Source organism: Pseudophryne corroboree, chromosome 11 (assembly GCF_028390025.1).
Source record: "Pseudophryne corroboree isolate aPseCor3 chromosome 11, aPseCor3.hap2, whole genome shotgun sequence".
NCBI classification, from domain to species: domain Eukaryota; kingdom Metazoa; phylum Chordata; class Amphibia; order Anura; family Myobatrachidae; genus Pseudophryne; species Pseudophryne corroboree.
Genome location: NC_086454.1, coordinates 87,027,953 through 87,051,686, shown reverse-complemented (window position 1 = coordinate 87,051,686; position 23,734 = coordinate 87,027,953). Strand labels below are relative to the sequence as shown.

The 23,734-nt window shown below is 45.9% G+C and overlaps 1 protein-coding gene across 1 annotated transcript in view; it reads left to right on the top strand.

The window, feature by feature from the left end:
• SPON1 (spondin 1) overlaps window positions 1-23,734 on the top strand; it is a 683,924-nt gene that overhangs the window by 104,444 nt on the left and 555,746 nt on the right. The window contains exon 2 of the mRNA XM_063944511.1: window positions 14,405-14,511. Within this exon, the coding sequence (XP_063800581.1) occupies window positions 14,405-14,511 (107 nt within the window). The remainder of the gene's footprint in view (window positions 1-14,404; window positions 14,512-23,734) is intronic.

Below are 23,734 nucleotides of genomic sequence, written 5' to 3'. Positions count from 1 at the left end.
GTAAATTAAATCTGCTGCTGTAACAGCGCCCCCGCTCCTTAGACTCATCAATTTTGTGCCGTGCTTGCGCCGCGTTAGAATTCGAACACACCTCAAGCCAATAATTATGACGACTCCCAGGATACAAAGGAGAGACTTCCCTACACTGATAATAACATTTTGAGCCCACTCTCCTAATCCAGAGAACCAATTTCGTGGGTTCAACCATGAGACCCATCCGGTCAGCTCATTACCCACAGCGGTCAGGGTAAGGTTGTGTCTCCTCCGGAACTCCCACTTCAACTGCAATATATCATCCATCTTTTGATCGATAATCTCTGTGGGGTCGTCAGTGCTGTTTGTAATATACGTGCAGCACTTCACACCATATTGAGTTGCCAAAGTGACACAGTACCCACCCGTCACAGCTGTGATATAATTGAGGACCATCCTGTGCTGGATCAGTTCCGTCTTGTAAGCTTGTAACTTCTGTCAAAGTCGAAAAATATTCCAGCACACACATTACGTACTAACCACACACACATGCCCGCTGCGCGTGCACTTGTTCCGCCGTGCGTGCACATATCCGCAATTTGCGTATGGTCGCTTCCGCGGTCCTGCGCATGGTATGGGTATTTATGGCAGAGTTTGTGAGCGCATAGAGGGTTATCAAAACATTACATATTTAAACCAAATAGTGCACATTGTACACATAGCCCCCCTGCACCACATCAGCAAGTATCAACAGTTTAAATGATTCCAGGACTAAGGGATTCACCTTTGCATGATAGGAAGGGACAGACTAAGGTTATAAGGTGATGTCTGGTATCCAGCTGTAGGGTATTTTAAGGGTAACATTCCGGTGTTGGTTAGAGGAAGATCGCAAGTTCCTGCATATAGTTATGTGCAGAAGTAGAATATAGATATAAACTGTATTTACTGTATATTATGTATGCGGCGGGAATCCAAAGGAGACCACCCACAAAAGCAGTTGAGAAAGACATCGCCCACCTTTTCAAATCAACCTATGACCTCTCCTGTAATGTAAAGATGCATCTCTGTGTCCAATGGACAAAGGGATTACAGTATCCATTGTATTGCTTTTGGAAGTAGTGTATAAAAAGCCTGTTGCTGCCTGGCCGGTCAGAAGACTCTTAACGCTATCTACCTGATTAGCGGAGGACTGGACCAGGAAGCGCATGCGAATATTCTCACGTATGTACATTGACTGTAGCCATGTACTCTGTTGTATTGTAGTGTATAAATTGTATTGTTATCCCCTTCCAGATATGTACGCTGAGGTGTCGGAGCCCAGTGTTTAACTACAAATCGGTGTTGTGTCCTCTTTTCCCTGCTAGGGTTTAAAGCGTATTACATTACCTAACTGCATAAGGTTTAAAAGTGTATTGATAAGTTGTGTACGCGCTGCGGGTACTTTGTACCGTCAGCGCTGCATAAGGTTTAAGGTGTAATATCATTGCAGTGCATTACTAATAAGGTTTAAAGTATATCAAGAGTGTGTGCGCGCTGTGTGTACTTTGTACCCCTAGCGCTGCGTTTGTACGCTAAGTCTGTACACAGTACGGGACTCTGTACGTAGAGTGCATATTAAGTCTAGCGGCCGCAGCGGCTCCATGGTAAAAGAGTGTTTAAAGGTATAGCTTTATGGTTTAAGATAATATCGACATTATCACTCCCTTCCCGTATACCTGAAGGTGTCGTCATACATCTCAGTGATATTATCTATCAAGTTCGCTAGCGCATGGATATATCTATAATTTATAATTCGTCTGGCAGTACGGGTGATGTCTAATGCGAGAAGGAATTGAATCCCGGTGGATTCGTGGATCAAATCAGAGGCTACATGCTCTGTCCTCTCTATGAGGTGTCTCTTGACGATGTGTTCATAGTGAGTATGAGTATAAGGAGCCTGAGCACTGCGGTGAACATCTTTCATCTTATCATGGGTTATGGTCATGACTTCTGGCAACACTCTTCCAACATAACACAATCCCTCTGAGTTCGGGGCAAGCCACTTATACGCCTTCCTCCCACATATGAAATAGGCATCATCGGGGAGAACATAGGGGACAGAATATGACATTACCATATTACAAACTTTCCAAGTGAAAAACCCCATCCCTAGTTCTCCCATCTGCTCAGTACAAGTATCAGGCTGGATGATATGAGCACAGTACCCTGGTGATACTTCTCCAACCCACATGGTCTTGCTTCCTCGAGTATACCTATACCGAAAATACCTTCCACTGTTGGCTTTTTGTCGTACAAGTTCAGAGTCTATGGGTATCCTATCAGCTCTGTGCGAAAAGGCCATTGTCTGGTTATTCCACGTCACTTCCCAATTTCCCGGTTTTCGGTAATTGGAAATATTGAAACATAATAAGGATCTATCTACATGATACTGGTGGAGCTTCAAACTAGGGGTCCTAGAAATATTGAATTTCTTGTCCACCGGTCTTCTACCCCGTAATTAAGAGTTCCTCATCTATTGCTAAAGGGTACGGTACTAATCCTGACTTGCTCTGACCTTGAGGTACTTGTGAGCACACCCAGCATTCTGTCTTGTTTAAGACCTTACCCACTAGTGAGTGGTAATCACTCAATGGATGACGGTCCATGTTGATATTAAGGCTAGACTGACATCTCTGGATGCACCCATCCTCGACTATGTTCTCACAATTCTTACAAATGCAATTTTCCTCAGCCAATAACCCTTCACAGTGCCTCTGAGCTCCATGACTACCAGATCGCTTTCTGATACTCGCCTTTGCTCGAGTGATGTGTTGCTCTTGAGATTCTACAAATCCATCCTCGCCATCAGAACCCATTCCAGATCCTTTCTCGACCTCTCTGGGACCCTCACCGAAACAGACTGTCCTGGTCAACAACAGGATTAACAGGAAAACCCGGAACGCAGTCTCTTGGGGTAAGTCCATCTTGTTAAGGGAAGAGAAGGGAAACAAGAAGGGGGGAAAGAGAAGGAGAGAAGGAGGATAGTGGGACATGGAGAAAATAATAAAAAAGAAAAACTGGTGCGACAACCGCCTCTGGTCTTGTTGTTCTCCGCGCTCAGGTGCCGTCTCAACAGTCCTGCCTCTCAACCTTCCCGGAACAGACACTCCAGTGATACGATGTTCTCTACACTCTGCTCTTTGTCACAGGTTCTCTCCAGGTCAGCGACCTTCTTACAGTGGGACGAGTGGACCCAAGTCTCTCTTTCGGCAACCTTTAATGCTGTCGTGCTGGTTAGCAAGACTTGGTACGGTCCTTCCCACCTGTCAATGAGGCAATCTGAGCGTAGAAAATTTCTAATCATTACATAAACCCCAGGTTCAATGTCATGACAATTACTGTTCGGTAGGTCAGGAATCACCAGCTTTAGATTTCTATTTTGATTCCTCAGCTGCTGGCTCATCTTAACCAAATATTTTACAGTCACTTCGTTATTGCATTTCAAATCATCCTGGGGGTCTATCATTACATGGGGTTGTCGGCCAAAAAGAATCTCAAAGGGTGATAGGTTAAGGGGGGACCTGGGAGTGGTTCTGATGCTGTACAATACTAGTGGCAAAGCTTCTGGCCACAACAATCCAGTCTCAGCCATCACTTTGCTCAGCTTGTTCTTAATAGTGCTGTTCACTCTCTCCACCTTCGCACTCGCCTGTGGTCGGTATGGAGTATGCAGCTTGCTATTAATTCCCATCAGTTTGCACATAACCTGAAAGACTTCACCTGTAAAATGGGTACCCCTATCGCTTTCAATTATTCTAGGGACACCATATCTACACACAAACTCCTGCACAATTTTCTTTGCAGTGAACGTAGCAGTATTTGTGGCAGCAGGGAACGCTTCTACCCAATTGGAAAACAGATCAATACAGACTAACACATATTTTAAATTCCTACAGGGTGGTAGCTGTATGAAATCAATTTGTATTACCTGAAAAGGGCCGTCTGTCGGAGGGATATGGGATGGTTCTGTTGGTATTGACTTTCCAATATTCTTCCTCAAGCAAGTAAGACATGTCATTGCTCTCTTACCCGCATGAGAAGAGAATCCTGGCGCACACCAGTAGGCTCTCACCAGCTTACACATACCCTCTTTACCCAGATGAGTCAGACCGTGTGCCGCCTCAGCTAAGTTTGGAAGATATGCTCTGGGGGCCACTGGCTTACCCTGTCCACCTGTCCAGAGTCCTGAGGACTCCTGGCCATACCCCTTTGACCTCCAGACCGCCTTTTCCTGTGGAGAACACATTTTGCATTTCAATTAATTTTTGTGTGTTGATTGTGTTGAATGTCATCAGTGATGTGATATTTGTTTGTATGGGGGTGCTGGCTGCTGATTTAGCAGCTTCGTTTGCCCGGCTGTTACCAAGTGAGATTGGATCTTGGTTGTAAGTGTGTGCTTTGCACTTGATAACAGCCACTCTGTCTGGTTCTTGTATCACTGTTAGAAGCCTTTTTATGTGGGACGCATGCGCTACAGGTGTGCCAGCTGCCGTCATAAAATTTCTGAGGCGCCATAGTGCCCCGAAATCATGCACTACTCCAAAGGCATACCTAGAATCTGTGTATATATTGGCTGACTTACCCTTGGCCAATTCACACGCTCTGGTTAGGGCGACCAGCTCAGCAACTTGTGCTGAGTGCGGTGGGCCCAGGGGCTCAGCTTCTATGATACTTCTGTCGTCTACAACTGCGTACCCAGTGCACAAGTTTACAGAGTCCGTCTGTCTGTGGCAACTACCGTCAGTGTAAAAAGTAAAATCTACGCCTTCCAGTGGGTTGTCACTAATGTCAGGTCTTGCAGTGAAAGTCTGGTTCAGGTATTCCATACAATCATGCGTATCAGTGTCTGCACTAAATCCTCCTTCACCATCATTCTCATCCTCCACCCTTTCTGTCTGTCCAGGCACACTTGGCAGATAAGTTGCAGGATTTAGTGCACTGCATCTCTTTATGGTGATGTTTACAGGGGCCATTAGTGCTAATTCCCACTTTGTAAACCGTGCCGATGAGACATGTCTGGTTTGGGCGGAGTTCAGTAAGGCTGATACTGCATGAGGTGTATGGATTGTCAGGTTGTGTCCCAACACTACGTCTTCGCTTTTACTTACTAGCAAAGCTATCGCTGCAACACTTCGCAAGCATGTGGGGAGAGACCGCGCTACGGTGTCCAACTGTGCACTGTAGTAAGCTACCGGCCTGCTGGCATCACCATGTCTCTGGGTTAGGACACCTGCCGCACACCCAGCACTTTCCGTACCGTACAATTCAAAGGGTTTCCCATAATCTGGCATGCCTAATGCAGGTGCCTGTGATAGGCACTGTTTGAGTCTCTCAAATGCCAGATCGGACTCATCTGTGTGTGAGATCCGATCTGGTTTGTTTGAAGAGACCATCTCTTGCAAAGGTAAAGCCAGTATGGAGAACCCTGGGATCCAGTTTCGGCAGTACCCACACATTCCAAGAAAGGTGCGGATCTGTTGCTGGGTTTGTGGCAGAGTGATGTCGCAAATCGCCTGTATTCTATCAGCGGTGAGGTGTCTAAGTTCTTGCGTCAAGCAATGTCCCAAAAATTTTACCCTGATCTGGAACAGCTGCAACTTATCCTTTGAAACCTTGTGTCCCGTATTAGAAAGGTGAAACAGAAGCTGTTTCGTGTCTTTCAAGGACGATTCGAGTGAATCAGAACACAGCAATAAGTCATCGACATACTGTATTAATACTGATCCGCTCTCAGGTTGAAAGGATTGTAAACAGTCATGCAAAGCCTTGGTGAAAATACTTGGGCTGTCAATGAAACCTTGGGGTAGGCGAGTCCAGGTGTACTGTACTCCCCTGTATGTGAATGCAAACAGGTATTGGCTGTCAGGGTGCAGAGGTACAGAAAATAAGGCAGAACAGAGGTCAATGACAGTGAAAATTTTTGCAGTAGGGGGAATTTGCATGAGGATGACAGCTGGATTTGGCACTACGGGGAATTGGCTCTCAACTATCTTGTTTATCCCCCTTAGATCCTGCACTAGCCTGTAACCCCTCCCCCCACTCTTTTTCACAGGGAAGATGGGACTATTGGCAGTGCTGGACGTCCTGACTAGGATGCCCTGTTGTAGCAAGCGCTCTGACTGGGTACACTCCTAATTCCACCTCTGGCTTCAGAGGATACTGAGGGATTTTTGGAGCTATCCTACCATCTTTTATTTGCACTACTACTGGAGCTACATTCACCATCAATCCAGTGTCTTGTCCATCTTTGGTCCAAAGGGAACCCGGTATTCGTGAGAGCATTTCCTCTACCTTTGATGGACACCTGTCTATAACAGCAGAGTGTGACATTAGCCTTTGTGGGGTGTCTAACATATCCTGCACTTCCTGAACGTGATTCTCGGGTATATCCAAGAAGACACCCTCAGGAGTACAATATATGACACACCTCATTTTACACAATAAATCTCTCCCAAGTAGATTAGTCGGAGCCGATGCAGCTAGCAAAAAGGAATGCTTGGTCTGCAAAGGCCCTATCGTAATCTCCGCAGGTCTACTCAAAGGGCAGTGTTGCACTATTCCTGTTACTCCAATTGCCGAAATTGTTTTACCCGTGGTTTTCATACCTACCGTCGAATTTAACACTGACCTGGCCGCCCCTGTATCTACAAGAAAAGGTAATGATCTACTAGCTACATCAACTGTGACCTCAGGTTCACTACCAAGGCTAGCAATCAACTTCACTGGCTGCAGACTACAGGTGTGGCCCAACCCCTATTGTATATTGTGACCCTATTGTGACCCTCCCGCAGCGCACTGGCAGCTACAATATGTGAGGGGGGTAACTGAGAATTTTCGGAGGTCTGCCAGTCCCTCCTAGGTGGGTACCTCCTTGTTTCCCCTGCATGTGGCTCATAACTTCTCCTATGCGGTCCCTGATCCCAATTATGTGTATTATAGTGTGGTTCATATCCTGGTCTAGGTGGTCGGTATACCTTATGTGTGTCTTTATACCTACAATTCCGTGCAAAATGTCCTTCCTTCTGACAGTTATAGCATACTACTACACGTGACTTACCATCAGGGGTCTGGGGTTTTGGCTGATGCGGTTTTGTTGTAAGAGCATTTATACTTACTGTCATCAGCTTGTCCCCCTGAGACTCCCTGTGCTTAATGACGTTCCGGTCGTGCTCGATAGCGGACTCTCTAAATGCAGCCACCGAGATACCTCTCCAGTTAGGTAGAGAGGTTTGTACCCTTGTTCTTAATGCCTCTTTTAACCCGTCTATTAATACTGACACAGCTACCTCCCTGTGATGTACATTGTCCTTAATGTCCTCGATCCCAGTGTATCTAGCCATTTCCTGCAGTTCTCGATAGAAATATTCAGATGCCATTTCACCTTCTTTTTGTCTTATGGAAAAGATTTTATTCCATTTGACAACAGTAGGGAAATATACTCCTAATTGCAGATTGATTTGTCGTACATTCTCCTGAGTGTACTCATCAGTGAGAGGTACTTCTGCGTCTAATCTACAATTAGTAATGAATTTCGCGGGGTCAATATTGGAAGGTAAACATACTCGTAGCACTGTTCGCCAATCTTTGTTTGTGGGTTCGGTGGCGTTACCTAACTCTCTAATGAACCTCTGGCATGCGACTAGATCCTTTCTGGGATCGGGAAATTCTGACATAATTGTCCTCAATTCTGTCCGGGACCAGGGACAATGCATAGCAATGTTCCTGATGGGAGTGACTCCCTGAGTGTCAGTCCTCCCATTGGGGACTGCGATCACCCTGACAGGATTTAATTCAATTACGTAATTCTGAGTTGACTCCACAATGTGAGGTGCTATTGTCTCTGCATAATGTATGGTACCGTACTTACCTGTGGACACGACCTCACTTATCCCTCCGCTAGGGGGCTTTACTACTGCTCTTGCTGGTTGGGCCATGCCCACCTGAGTATTCTGTATGGTGGCTGCTAGAGAGAGTGCCGATATCGTGCTGGGCTCATCTTCTTGCTCGCAGTCCTGAGGAAAATTAAAAATGGGATACAACTGGCAAGGGTTAGCGTTAGTACATTTATCAACTATACTCTTATCGGATACCAATATGCCATTGTCTGTAGCCACTTTCTCCCCCACAATATACGGTGGTGGTGGTGCGGTTGCCATCATTTTCCTGCTAGGTTTGGAACCTGCTGCGTGAGCTAATTCTCTTTGCATATCACCCTCTTGCTGCCATAAATTTAAACAATCTGTGTGTCTGACCCTTTGTTTTCGGGATTTTATCAGACATATCCTAATCCTTAAATTCTGCAATACCTCTGGTTCAAAACTGCCTACCTTAGGGAATGGTTCCCTATCTTCTGCAGTCATACGTTCCCATTCATTGCATAAAACTTCTGTGTGTGGTCCATGCTTCTCACATATTATGAACCTCGCTGACCCCCTGGGCCGCGGCATGTCGACCTGAACCCTGGTTGAACGTCCCTTACTTGAGCAACTGGCCCCCATAATTTGCAGGTATTGCCCTTTTGGCTAATCCCACAAAAAAACAAAATACTCAATATAAGGCAACGGTGAAAGTTCTCCGAGTGCTTTCACCCACTCACGCCCACGTTGGCCAGTACTACCATACACTGTTGATAGCGAAGGCAATGTACCCAACCTAGGGCCCCTATGTAACCTCTATTTACTGGAAGTTTCTAGGAATAACGTACCCTTTCCAGTAAATATAGGCCGTTGGAGATTTCCTGAGAGAGGCCAGCGAAAACTCCCTAAACCTTTATTATACACAAATCATGCTTGCGTATGCTATATACAGCGCTAATGATGCCGCTATTTTACGCAAAGCTCGTAAGAAGGGTATCATGTTGCGCTAAATACTGCACCCACGAACGCGCGGTCCAATCGCACAGCGTATAGGTACTTGTTACTTATCCACCGTACGACCACTGGAATCGAATCACAAGCTGCGAAACCTCAGCCGGAGCGTATAAAAAAAAAACTAAATGGGTAAACCTCGCTGACCCCCTGGGCCACGGTACTCTAACACAATTGCCTACCTTGCTCCTTTGTACTTAAATCTATATTAACATGAGTCAGCTGCCTCACGCCACCAAGTCTCCACTCACTTGATGTACCACTCGACGGGATCCCGAATTCCTGGGGTCCACTACGTTCACTGTTACGTTTACTCACTCACGTTCACTCACGCAAATACACTTTGGTTTTTCTGTACAGAAAATTATCTTTCATTCAGCTTTACTCCCAGAGGCAATACAGTAAAAAAAGGTTTTATTTAAACTAAATCTTGGAAAGCGAGCAATTTGTGCTAATGTAGCGTGACTATTGTCCCGCCCCTAAACTAAACGATACTATTATGTAATTTGTACTTAGCGGTCGTACCCTTACGCACGTTGCGTAAACATGCGACCGTGCGTATGTCTTTACGTTGCGTACGCAGTCCCGTACTTTGTCCGAGACACGTGTACAAAAACCGTACGTCTGCAATAGTACAAATCCCACACTTCTATAAATGTAAGCGATATTACCTATAATCGCTCACTTAACACAACACAGTTTCTTTCTGTATAAACCTTTTTATCTAGGCCAGACTGTGTTTGTGTTTTACGTTTATTTCCTTAATATTTATTCTATATTTTAACTAAATAGCAACAAATTTCTACTTTTTTTTTTTTTTACACAGGTCTAAATGAATCTAGTAATCAGTACTTATGGCAACAATGTGAGCGGGTATACAGAGTACAGGTGTACGCTTGTGTTGTGTGCGCATTTGGCGTCAAACAGAAATTCACAGACTTTTTAAATAGCTTTGCGTATTTACTTTACGGGTCCCACCAGCATCCCTACAAACCAAGCAGAGCAGAAGCTATCTAATCAGCAATAAAATAGGGTTTCCAGTGTATCCACCGGCCAGAAAAAGGTTTACGTAGGATACCTGTCCGCCCTTTGCTGATAGATAAAGTCTGCTTTAACCTGCTAGGCTGCGGGTATGTGGAAAAACCGGACGATGCCCCCAATTGATAATGTCGATTTTATCTTAAAACATAAAGCTATACCTTTAAACACACTTTTACCATGGAGCCGCTGCGGCCGCTAGACTTAATATGCACTCTAGGTACCTATTACGCTATTTGCGTAAATGAGTCCCGTACCATGTACGGACTCTGCGTACAAACGCCGCGCTGACGGTACAAAGTACTCGCAGCGCGTACACACCCAATTAATACACCTTTAAACCTTATACAGTTAGGCAATGTAATACACTTTAAACCTTAGCAGGGAAAAGAGGACACAACACCGATTTGTAGTTAATCACTGGGTTCCGACACCACAGAGTAATATTTCTGAAAGGGGGTTAACAATACAAATTATGCACTACAATACAACAGAGTAAATGGCTACAGTCAATGTACATACGTGAGAATATTCGCGTGCGCTTCCCGGTCCGGTCCTCCGCTATAAGGTTGATAGCGTTGAGAGTCTTGTGCCCGGCCAGGCTGCAACAGGCTTTTTATACAATACTTCCAAAAGCAATACAATGGATACTGTAATCCCTTTGTCCATTGGACACAGGAATGCACTTTTACAGTACAGGAGAGGTCATAGGTCGATTTGAAAAGGTAGGCGATGTCTTTCCCAACTGCTCTTGTGGGTGGTCTCCTCTGGATTCCCGCTGCATACATAATATACAGTAAATACAGTTTATATGTATATTCTGCTTCTGCACCTAACTATCCGCAGGAACATGCGATCTTCCGCAAACCAACATCGGAATATTACCCTTAAAATACCCTACAGCTGGATACCAAACACCACCTTATAACCTTAGTCTGTCCCCTCCTATCCTGTAAAGGTGAATCCCTTTGTTCTGGAATAATTTAAACTGTTGATACTTTCTGATGTGGTGCAGGGGGACTATGTGTACAATGTGCACTATTTGGATTAAATATGTAATGTTTTGATAGCTCTCCATGCGGTCACAAACTTTGCCGTAAATACCCATACCACGTGCAGGACCGCGGGAGCGACCATACGCAAATTGCGGATATGTGCATGCACGGCGGAACAAGTGCACACGCAGTGGGCATGTGTGTGTATTTTGTACGTGATGAGTGCTCTGTAATATTTTTCGACTTTGAGAGTGGTCACCACAGTGCAGCACTGTACTACTATATACTGGTGGTCACCACAATGCAGCACAGATATTGAGCAGTGATCAGGAGAATAGAAGTGACACAGTGCAGCAAGATACAGCAATGGCCTACTGTACTGTTCTACTATATACTGGTGGTCACCACAATGCAGCACTGTACTACTATATACTGGTCACAACAATGCAGCAGATATTGAGCACTTATCAGGAGAATAGAACGGAGTCTGACACGGAGCTGCAAGATACAGCAATGGCCTACTGTACTGTACTACTATATACTGGTGGTCACCACAATGCAGCACTGTACTACTATATACTGGTCACAACAATGCAGCAGATATTGAGCACTGATCAGGATACTAGAACTGAGTCTGACACTGAGCTGCAAGATACAGCAATGGCCTACTGTACTGTACTACTATATACTGGTGGTCACCACAATGAAGCACACTGAGCACAGATATTGAGCTTTTCAGGCAGAGAACGTAGCCACGTCCTCTCCGCTCAATCGACAATGCACAAGTGAAAATGGCGGTGACGCGCGGCTCTTTATATGGAATCCGAATCTCGCGAGAATCCGACAGCGGGATGATGACGTTTTCCCCCGTTCGGGTTTTGCGTGTTAGGCGGGAAGAACCGAGGCTGCCTCGGACCCGTGTAAACCACGTGAAGTTCGGGGGTGTTCGGATCTCGACGAACCGAACCCGCTCATCTCTAATATATATATGTGTGTGTATATATATATATATATATAAAACAAAGAATGGAACTGTGCAGTGCATAAAAAGCAGCAATAAGTCTAGTGTTGTGAGAGATCATTAAGGTTGTACTGGCATATGTAGTCATGTGTGGATCCAACTATAATGACAGAAAACTAGTACAACTTCCATCACCTTAATAAACCTTTTACGCCTGTCTCTGTTCGGTGACAAGCATTAAGTCCAATGTTCTTTACAAAATGCAAAGTGTGCCAGAGTGTCAATCAGTTGCCACGGCAACGGACATGAACACATTAGCTACTGTCAGTTGTATAGTCTTACAAATTAGGGTTATTTGCGGTGTGCGCTGTGAAATACAGCTATTTATTAACTGATATTATTGTGCTTTATTGCTGGATACACTGTTGCTCTTGTTGGCAAAAGAATATATTTGAACTTGGTGTAAAAAATATATTAAATAACTGCATCCAAATATTTAAAGGAAAAAAAATTGAAAAATTGCTGATATCTAAAAGAGCAATAACACTTTCACGCAAAAGTTAAAATTATTGGGAGTATTTATCAAAGCTTGGAGAGAGCTAAATTGGGAGATGCAGGATTACGGACATTTTTCCAGATAATTGTCAGGACCTTTTAGCGGCACATCGCGTTGAATTCTTCCATTACAGTGGTGTTGTCAGTGTCCCTCCCCATGAACTTCCCATTACGTGACAAGATCACTACAGATGGAGCCCTCCTCATCTATCCCTTTAATAGGATTAACCAGGGCAGTCGGACTTAATCCCCTGCTGTAATGATTTAGGGGTCTATTTATTAACATTATTTTTACAAAAATAATGCGAAAAAGGGTGTTTTCACACCCTTTCACATTATTTTAGTATCATCTGTATTAAAGGGCATTTGGAGCAGTTTTCATGAAAAACTGCTCCAAACCCTTTACTTCACTTTTTTTTAGTAAGCCGCATCGCATTCCCCATACTTATATTGGGAATTGCGATCTGACCAGATTTACTAAAAAAAAAAAAAAAAGAAAAAATACCGCAGTGTGCCCTGTGATAATCTCGCCAGCTCAGGCATTTGTCCCGCTTTCTCTGCCCCTGGCAGAAAAAGCTGAGCGGGACCCGGATCCAGTGATCAGCTATGTGTGTGTATGTGTGCTACAAGCTGATCAAAGTGTAAAAAGAAAAAGTAAAAAAAATAAATAAAACATACTCACCTGTCCAGGGAGCCGGTGTCCACTGCTCCGGTGTGTGCTACCAGGCACCGGGTCCCCCATGTGCTGCAATGTGACCCCGGTACAGTAAAGTGACACTGTAAAGCGGCAGCGCACTTTACAGCACCGGGGGTCATCGCAGCGCACGGGATCCGGTGACGGGCAGCCCAGCAGAAGCAGCGAGGACCAGCTCCCTGGAGAGGTGAGTATATTGATTTGCTGGGGGGGAAATCCGTGGTGCGCGGGGGTAGTCGCGACTGGGGGTCGACCGGGCAGCGGCGATAGCGGCGCACGTGCAGCAGGACGTCGGGGTATTTTTTCCGAAAAATACCCCGATGATGCTGCGGAGTGTCATTGCAGGGACAGAGCTTGACTGCAAGCTCTGTCCCTGCATGCAATAATTCAGGGCCGGTTCTAGGTATTTTGGCGCCCCGGGCGGAGAATAGGGGCGTGGCTTCGTACAGGGGGCGTGTTCAGTTACGCCCCCTGTAGAGTTGTGCCCCCATTTGTGCCCCCTGTAGCGTAGCGCCGCTTGCACACACACACAAAAAATAATAATACTTACAATCCCCGCTCCTGACCGCTGCAGACCTCCGCAGGTGCTGCTCCTCTCCCATAGTACAGCATACACAGACACTAGAGGTCAAATATGACCCCTAGCGTCTGTCAGTCCCACAATGCTGTGTGGTGCGTGATTACGTCATCGTGCACCGCACAGCAAAGGTCCTCTCCAGGAAGGGAAACTAGACGCGTAGCATCTAGTTCCCTTCACTGCGGAGGACCAGCAGGGGACACAGCGGGACACAGCGGGGGGTACAGTAGCGGATCTTGCCATGGTGCGGCGCCCTCCGGACGGCGCCAGCGCCCACCAAAAGGCGGCGGCCCAGGCAAAAGTCCTGCTTGCCCGTGGCAAGATCCGCTACTGCAATAATTGATACATCCCTGCGATGTAATCAATTATCGCAGTGCGAGTTTGGGCAATTTTATCACCTGTCATCCGCATCCTGGATGCGGATGGTGATAAAGTACCAGCAAATCGGCTCCTGACATTTTTCAAACCCAGTCTGTGACATGGCAGTTAGGAGGTGATTGGCTGGTCATTTATCTCCGCCTACTTTATCTCCATCCAAGGCTTAGTAAATAGACCCCTTATTAATCATACAAGTGATAGAAGAGAAAGGATCACACCTCTGGAACCTTGGTAACTAGAACTTTGTATTGTATCTCATATTAATGTACCACTTTAACTGCCATGTGTGTGTTGGGAGTTACTCAGTCTTTTCTCTTTGTGTTGCAGTAACACTCTCTGCTGCTAGTCCTGCATATTTCCGAGGATTCACACTCATTGCGCTGAAAGAGGGAAAAGAAGGAGAAAAAGAAGAAGATCATGCCGGGTTTTTTCAGGTGAGATAACCTGCTTGCCAAGAGCGTGTTTAGACAGTGTGTGCTCGCCGTGTTATCAATCAGTCATCAGCTGCGCAGGGAGATGCACATTTCCATCTCTAACGAGGGCTGTTATTGGTGAAAGAGTGAATTCCCTATGTTGCAGTGTCTACTTGTATCACTCCTGTCATTGGGGGTAATTCAGAGTTGATCGCAGCAGCAAATTTGTTAGCAGTTGGGCAAAACCATGTGCACTGCAGGGGAGGCAGATATAACATGTGCAGAGAGAGTTAGATTTGGGTGGGGTGTGTTCAACTGAAATCTAAATTGCAGTGTAAAAATAAAGCAGCCAGTATTTACCCTGCACAGAAACAAAATAACCCACCCAAATCTAACTCTCTCTGCACATGTTACATCTGCCTCCTCTGCAGTGCACATGCTTTTGCCCAACTGCTAACAAATTTGCTACTGCGATCAACTCTGAATTACCCCCCATTGTACCTCCATCCTGCTTACACTAAGTCACTGCCCTGCGACCAGCTTCAGTATATGCTGTGTCAGTTTTCCTATAATATTCTCATTTCTCTTGAAGGGTGTCTGGTTGATAGGTCTACAGGGTCAAAAGGTGGGTAGGGTCAAAAGGTCAACAGGTAAATGGTTTACAGTGCTTAAGGTTGACAGGATCAAAATATCAACATGACAATGTTCGAGACACATATAGGCTATATTCAATTACAGTCGGATCCTCTCCAACGGAGAGGATCCGACTGCAGCCTATTCGGTAGCGGGCCGTTTCCGCCTGTTTCCCCCTCCCTTTCAACCATTCATTTACGCCCTCTCTTATGGGCGCAAATGAATGGTTGAAAAACAGCCCGTTTTCGACAGCGCCCTTGTCAAAAACACAGTGAGTGGAGATTCCGCTAATCCATGTGTTTTTCGACTTGTCGGAATTTCCGTCAGCGCAGAAAACAGGCACTTTGATTGAATAATGAAGTGTCGGAAAGCTCCGATAATGGGGGTCATTCCGAGTTGTTCGCTCGTTGCCGATTTTCGCAACGGAGCGATTAAGGCAAAAATGTGCATGCGCATGGTACGCAGAGCACATATGCTAAGTATTTTAGCACAAAACTTAGTAGATTTACTCACGTCCGAACAAAGAATTTCCATCGTTGAAGTGATCGGAGTGTGATTGACAGGAAGTGGGTGTTTCTGGGTGGAAACTGACCGTTTTCTGGGAGTGTGCGGAAAAAACGCAGGCGTGCCAGGATAAAACGAGGGAGTGTCTGGAGAAACGGGGGAGTGGCTGGCCGAATGCAGGGCATGTTTGTGACGTCAAACCAGGAACGAAACAGGCTGAGCTGATCGCAGTGTAGGAGTAAGTCTCGAGCTACTCAGAAACTGCTAAGAATTTTCTATTCGCAATTCTGCTAATCTTTCATTCGCAATTCTGCTAAGCTAAGATTCACTCCCAGAGGGCGGCGGTCTAGCGTGTGCAATGCTGCTTAAAGCAGCTAGCGAGCGAACAACTATGAATGACCCCCAATCTGCGGAAAGTTTCAGATTTCCGCCCTGTCGGTACTTCCGGCTTGAATTGAATACAGCCCAAAGTCTACACAAGTTTTTTTTTTTTTTTACTTTTTAATCATTTACAGTACCATCCATGTGGACTATGATTGGGAATAGTTGCCTTGCCCGAAGCGTGGCAAGTGTACACATTTCCACAAATTTGTCTCAGCTATGGTGAAACATACAACAAAAGCATACACACACACACACAAAAAACTAAACAAACTTGTGTCAACCACTTTCATGTTGACCTTTTGTACCTGCCAACCTTTTCTGTCTTCTTTTTCCACGTTGATCTTTTCACCCTGACGATCTTTTTCCATGTCGACCATTTGAGTTCGACTTATTGACTATCTTTTTACTGAAGATCTACTGAACCACCCCCTTTTAAAGTAGAATAACAAATGTAGGCATTTAAGCAAAACTAGAGAAATTATAGTGAATATATATATATATATATATATATATATATATATATATATATATTTCTCTGATCAAGTTAAATTTGAGCGAATTGCCTCTAAAGCTTAGTAATTATAGTGAGCAGACAAGATTCTCATGTAACAACGCAGTGGAAGTAGGACTAGACCTCCAGGTAAAACGCTGCTTTATTAGCTGTTCACGTTGGAAAATAAGAAGTACAGAATTATCCTCCACTATGCGAAATTGCTGTAATAAAACTTCTAAACTTTATTGATTATTTTCTAAGATCACTGGGCGGATAGAAAGTGTACTCCTTGAAAAACCGAAATATTGGAAAACTATAAAAAAAAATAATGGAGATGAAAAGGAGTTGAATGCAAAACTGTTTTGCAGATGGATCTTGATTTTTTTGCACTGCGTATATTCCAGGGGCTGAGGGCGCGCATCAGTAGGTGATACAAAGTCATACACATCTCAGTTGTATTTCTACTTGTGGTTGAAGGTGTGGAACTGGGCGGGACTGTAATAGGGTATTTGCAGATATGCAAAGTTTAGACATGGGGGGTGGGGGGGGTGTCACCTAAAGTTATGCATGGGGTCTATTCATGAAGCCGTGAAAAGAGTGGAGAAGTGAGCCTGTGGAGAAGTTGCCCATGACAACCAATCAGCTACTCCATACAATTGTATAGTATGCAAATTATAAATGTTCCTTCAATGCTGATTGGGTAACTTCTCCACTGGCTCACTTCTCCACACTTTTCACTGCTTCATGAATAGACCCCAAGGTACAGATGGTAAGAGGATTTGATAATATTGGGGTCTACTCATGAAGCAGTGAAAAGTGTGGAGAAATGAGCTCATGGCAACCAATTAGCATTGAAGTAACATTTAGAATTTGCATACTATACAATTGTATGGGGCAGCTGATTGGTTGCCATGGGCAACTTCTCCACAGGCTCGCTTCTCCACTCATTTCACTGCTTCATGAATAGATCCCTTGAATTATTTATATCTGTGAGTGATAATGAAGTCTGACATTTGTACACTGCATCACACTGGAATGGCGGTGATTCTCCTGAACACGAGATCATACCAGGTGACGGAAAGCAGCAGTGCCTATCTGACCACTAGTGTTTCCTGCATGAAAGTGATGATCTGAGACTAGTAAGGCCCAAATCATCTCTCCCGCAGCCCCAGGTGTCAGAGTCTGTGCTTGGATCATTGATGCGTACTCTCTGGGCTGCATAATGCCATCAGTATAAAGGCCCTCATTCCGAGTTGTTCGCTCGTTGCCGATTTTCGCTATATTGCGATTAGTCGCTTACTGCGCATGCGCAAGGTTCGCAGAGCGCATGCGCATAGTTATTTTACACAAAAGTTAGGTATTTTACTCACGGCATTACGAGGATTTTTCATCGTTCTGGTGATCGTAGTGTGATTGACAGGAAGTGGGTGTTTCCGGGCGGAAACTGGCCGTTTTATGGGAGTGTGCGAAAAAACGCTGGCGTTTCTGGGAAAAACGCGGGAGTGTCTGAAGAAATGGGGGAGTGTCTGGGCGAACGCTGGGTGTGTTTGTGACGTCAAACCAGGAACGAAACTGACTGAACTGATCGCAATGGCAGAGTAAGTCTGGAGCTACTCAGAAACTGCTAAGAATTTTCTATTCGCAATTCTGCTAATCTTTCGTTCGCAATTCTGCTAAGCTAAGATACACTCCCAGAGGGCGGCGGCTTAGCGTGTGCAATGCTGCGAAAAGCAGCTAGCGAGCGAACAACTCGGAATGAGGGCCAATGTGTGTGACCTGCAGGAAGCAGAACAAATACAGGGGGAATAATAGGATGAGACAGACATCGTACAAGAAAGTAGTATTTGCTCACAGGGAATCCTGTCCAGACAGACACTGCACCGTTTGTGCACCATCACGGTGACTGTGGGGGTGGGTACAACAGTGTCAGACAGTCTGGCAGGGAATCAGAATAAATCTGAAACATAGTTTTGCTGCCGCTTGCTGGGTAGTGTAATAAAATATATATATAACCGCAGATTGGAAATGAAAAAAACAGTGGAGCCTCCTGAGGAGCAATTTGTCATCGACACTAGGTAGTTTTCTGTTTTTTCAACACCCACCTGTGCAAGGTCTAAAATATTAATCTGGCTCTTGTACTTGTATGAATGTCTACTGAGTTCCACATCATCTTGTTCAGCCCTGGCAGCAGGAACCTTGTACAACATAATTTGGAATAAAAGTCTTAGGGATGTATTTACTAGGGTTTCAGACCCAATCATTATAATTTATTATTGTCGCTATTCGCAGCATTTAGAAATTATACATTGCCCGAATGTACTGTTCCTCACATGCAGGGGCAAGAGTAATCATTTCACTTCTCCCTCTTGGTTCTGTGCATGCTCAATCTACTGAATAGGCGTATGCGACGGCCATTGCTGGGGAGAGTTACAGGTAAGTTTTGTGATCTATACCGCAGGGCAGCAACAGGGGGGGGGGGGGGCCCGCTAAGAGGGCACGTGCCCTGGGTGAAGTAATTGAGGGGGTGCTGAGAGGTAGGGGGGAGAATACAAGCAATATTGCGCTGCTTCAGTGAGAACAGCAGCTGCCAGTGAGAGAGCCTGGATGTCCTCTATTAAGCCAATCATGGATGCAGATCTCAAGATGGAGGAGCGGCTCTGTGAAGATGCCAGGACTACTAAGAGGAGGAGCTGCAGTAACAACATGCAGACTCAGGGCAGTGTCTCTGACCACCTGTCTGCTCGTGGCAGGTGGTGATGCGGTGTGGGTGTGTTTCCGTGCCTAGGATCTCTTCTATGCCGGCTACTGTCTTGCACTACTTCCACTCTGGTGACTGCCCGCACACACATTAGATCCTCCTGACAGCTGTGGTGACTGAGTGGGTGGTCTCTACATGGTGTGACAAGTTTCTGGATCCCTGTCCCTTCCTCTACCTGTGGTCTCCCAGCAATGAGCGCTGCTTTATAGGGCCCTCCTTTCTCTACTGCTGTGTTGCCAACACTTCGCCTGGGTGAGTCGCCACCATTAAGTCCCCTATCCAATAAGTACAGTGTTGTGGTAAAGCGCAGCAGGTAGGGTAATATATAGAAGCATATTAGAGTGATATAGTTTAGTGGTGTAGTATAGCATATAGGGTATTATTAATTTAGTGGGGGGGCGCCAAATTAACGCCTTGCCGTGGGTGACAAAAATCCTAGTTTTGGCCCTGTCTGTAGCCCATAGATTACGGTGGCAAATGCCATCTGCAGATGTCATTAGCTGCCGGGGCCAAACTCCTATGGGAGCAGAGGCTGCTGTCAGAAAATGCAGCCTCTCCTTCATGCTGCACATTCAGCATACCCTCCAACTGTACCGTTTTGGCAGGTACAGTACCTTTTTTTTATGGTCTGTACCTGCCAAAAAGGGCTTTGCACTGATTTTTGACTCTCCAAATTAACATTGAAAGTATAGGAAAGGGGGCGTGGCCACATCCTTTTTACCCGTGGCCACGCCCCCTTTCCTAATTTGTGCCGGTTTTCATGTGTAAAATGTTGGAGGGTATGCATTCAGGGGATCCTTAAAATGTATTTATTAACAGTTATTTTTATGGTGGGTATTCCACAGCGCTCTACAGAGAATGTTTGGCCATTCACAGCAGTCCCTCCCTGCCCCAGTAGTGCTTATAATCTATTTTCCCTACCACATGTAGCCTCTAACTCTGGAGCCGCCACTGTACACCACTCCCCCTTTTCTGGGGAAAATGTGCCACCTTGGTAGAGTGCAAAATCTTTTTCACCTGGTCTAAAAGTCTAGCCACAAAGGGAAGATGAAATCAACTCCAGTTAACGGAGCTTATGTTCTTTAAAAGTTTTTTTTCTTTCTTAGGTTAGTCAATTTCAATAACATGGGTAGTACAAACCCACCTGCAGTTTCCCTTAATTTGCTGCTGCACAGTTGCCTGGGCTTTCCTTATGCTGAGCGATATATCGGCATTCAATCAAACAGCCGATATATCACGAGAGCCCGTCAGTGGGCGTGTACAACCCATCAGCTGATGGCTGATATATCGGCAGATACAGTATATTGGCGTACCTGGCTGTGTGTAAGGGAGGTCTGCCGACCGTATGTCATCTTGACGGTGGGTCCACCAACCTGTCGCTCAGGTGTGTACTCAGCCTTAAGCCGGAGAGAGATGTGTGCTGAGCGATCACACATCGCGATGTTCGCCTAGTCACACCGGGAGTGCGCGTATGCGATGGAGCCGCACTGGACGAGTACTACTGCGCATAAACATATCTTCCGCTGTCCTTCTCCTGGTGATTTCTACAGCATTGCAGGAGAGATAAGTATAGTCTGTGGGTGCAGGGTGTTTAGGCTTTCTGGACCCAAGGTCCTGTCTGCATCCATCGATTAAGCCTTGTCTACTGTAATACTACATTCACAGTGTATATACCCTAAGTTACCATGACTACTTTAAACAACTTTAGTGGACAAATGTCTACTAAACTGATTTTTTTTTTTTTATTAAACATCAGCAGCTTTTATTGCAACTTTTATCCAAACTAAGTTGTGCAGAAACAAAAAAAAAACAGGGGGAAAAGGCTACAACAGGGGTAACAAAGGTGACACGAGAAGGAAGAAAACTCAAGGCATAGTAAAGGCACCAGCCTTACCTGTCGGGGCATACGTCATACTTACCGAATCAGCAGGGTGGCAGGGCAAGGCAATGATGAGCAGAGGGGGCGGGGTGGAGGCAGACAGGGGGTGGAGCTGAGGTGGTATGTGGGGGGGGGGGGGGGACTACTGCGTCACATTATTTAAGCCACGCCCTCCGCTCTGCAATGCCAATATTACCGGCATTATACTGCAGGAGGTGTGGCTATGATGGCGCGATTCAACAAGAAACGTGTCATCGACTGCCCAGACCACCCACTTTACTCACTAAATTGGCAGCTGGGCAGGGGGGACCTAAAAAATCGGGAGACTTGCCTGCTCTTCTGGTGGGACAGGAGGGTCACCCGATTTTCAAGGCAGCCTCCCGGCCATTCCGGGAGAGTAGGCAAGTATGGCATACGTTCAAGATTCCAGTTGTCTGGATCCTGGCAGTTGGATCCCAGCACCCGTCAGAACACCAATGCCAAAATCCTGACCAGGTCAACATCCCGTCAGCCAGTATCCCAAAGGTAAGTATAGTCGGGAGGGTTAGCGTTTGGCTGCAGGTGGGTTAGGTTTAGGTGCCGCCCGAGGGGGTTAGAATTATACTGCAGGGAGGGGGGATTAGGCACCACTGTGTTAGGTTTAGGCACTAAGGGATCTATTTACTAAGCCTTGGATGGAGATAAAATACTTCAGAGATAAAGTCCCAGCCAATCAGCTCCTAACTGTCATTTTTCAAACCTAACCTGTGACATGGCAGTTAGGAGCCGATTGGCTGGGACTTTATCTCCGTCAGATTTATCTCCATCCAAGGCTTAGTAAATAGCCCCCAAAGTGGTAGAGTTAGGGTTAGGCTGCAAAATGAGGGGGGGGGGGGGGTTAAGTTTAGGCAGTAAGGTGGGGGGTTTGCGTTAGGCACTAAGGGGGAGGTTAGGGTTAGGCTGCGGTAAAGGAGTGTTAGGGTTAGGGGGATTAGAATTCTTACTTCGCCCCTGTCTGGATCATTACCATCGGGATGCTGGCAGCGGTATTGTGAATGCCGGTATCCCATCCGCCAGTAGCGCATACCGATCCCCCTGTCAAGCTTCTGTAAACAGAGCCAATTAGAACTCATTGCTGTAGACATGTGAGAATTTTTTTTTTTTTCCTTTTTCAAAATCTTTTAATACGGTCCTTATGGATTGAACAAATGAACTAGATGAGAAAAATAGTTTGTTTGTTTTGTGTGCAGAAAGCTGAGTGGTGGTATTCCATGGTGGGAGGCAAAAGACAAATTGATTAATGGTTTAGCTAAATCATAGAAAAGCACAGAAGTGCAGAAAATACAATTTAATACGAAAAGTTCAAAACAATACAATTAGGTCACACTAATCCTGTGGCACAATAGAGGATTAATGGCGATGTAGCAACCTCGGCAGGAAAAATAGAGTCATTATTTAAGATGGATTGTAATGTAGAAACACCGCAGGGGGAACCTGGAGCTGCGAGCTTGTATATTTTGCTGAACAGCCAAAAGAAAGTGTTCTAAAAATGAAATGAGACAATTTTGGGTACACCAGCCGTATGGTGTGAGTTGTAGGTCAGCGTCTTCCTGCGCTTTATTTGCAATATATTTCTCTGACGTCCTAGTGGATGCTGGGAACTCCGTAAGGACCATGGGGAATAGCGGGCTCCGAAGGAGGCTGGGCACTCTAGAAAGATCTTAGACTACCTGGTGTGCACTGGCTCCTCCCACTATGACCCTCCTCCAAGCCTCAGTTAGAATTCGTGCCCGGCCGAGGTTGGATGCACACTAGGGGCTCTCCTGAGCTCTTAGAAAGAATAGACTTAGGTTTTTTATTTTCAGTGAGACCTGCTGGCAACAGGCTCACTGCAGCGAGGGACTAAGGGGAGAAGAAGCGAACTCGCCTGCTTGCAGCCGGATTGGGCTTCTTAGGCTACTGGACACCATTAGCTCCAGAGGGATCGACCGCAGGCCCAGTCCTTGGTGTTCGGTCCCGGAGCCGCGCCGCCGTCCCCCTTACAGAGCCAGAAGCAAGAAGATGGTCCGGAAAATCGGCGGCATGAAGACTCTGTCTTCACCAAGGTAGCGCACAGCACTGCAGCTGTGCGCCATTGCTCCTCTCACACACTTCACACTCCGGTCACTGAGGGTGCAGGGCGCTGGGGGGGGGGCGCCCTGAGGCAGCAATAAAAACACCTTGGCTGGCTAAAATACCTCAATATATAGCCCCAGGGGCTATATATGAGGAAAATACCCCTGCCAGAATTCCATAAAAACCGGGAGAATAGGCCGCGAAAAAGGGGCGGAGCCTATCTCCTCAGCACACTGGCGCCATTTTTCCCTCACAGCTCGGCTGGAAGGAAGCTCCCTGGCTCTTCCCTGCAATCTACAGTACAGTAAGAGGGAAAAGAGAGGGGGGGCATTAAATTTGGCAGTATATATATTATATGAAAAGCAGCTATTAGGGACATAACTCAGTTAGTCCCTGTATATATATAGCGCTCTGGTGTGTGCTGGCATACTCTCACTCTGTCCCCCCAAAGGGCTTTTGTGGGTCCTGTCCTCGTTTAGAGCATTCCCTGTGTGTCTGC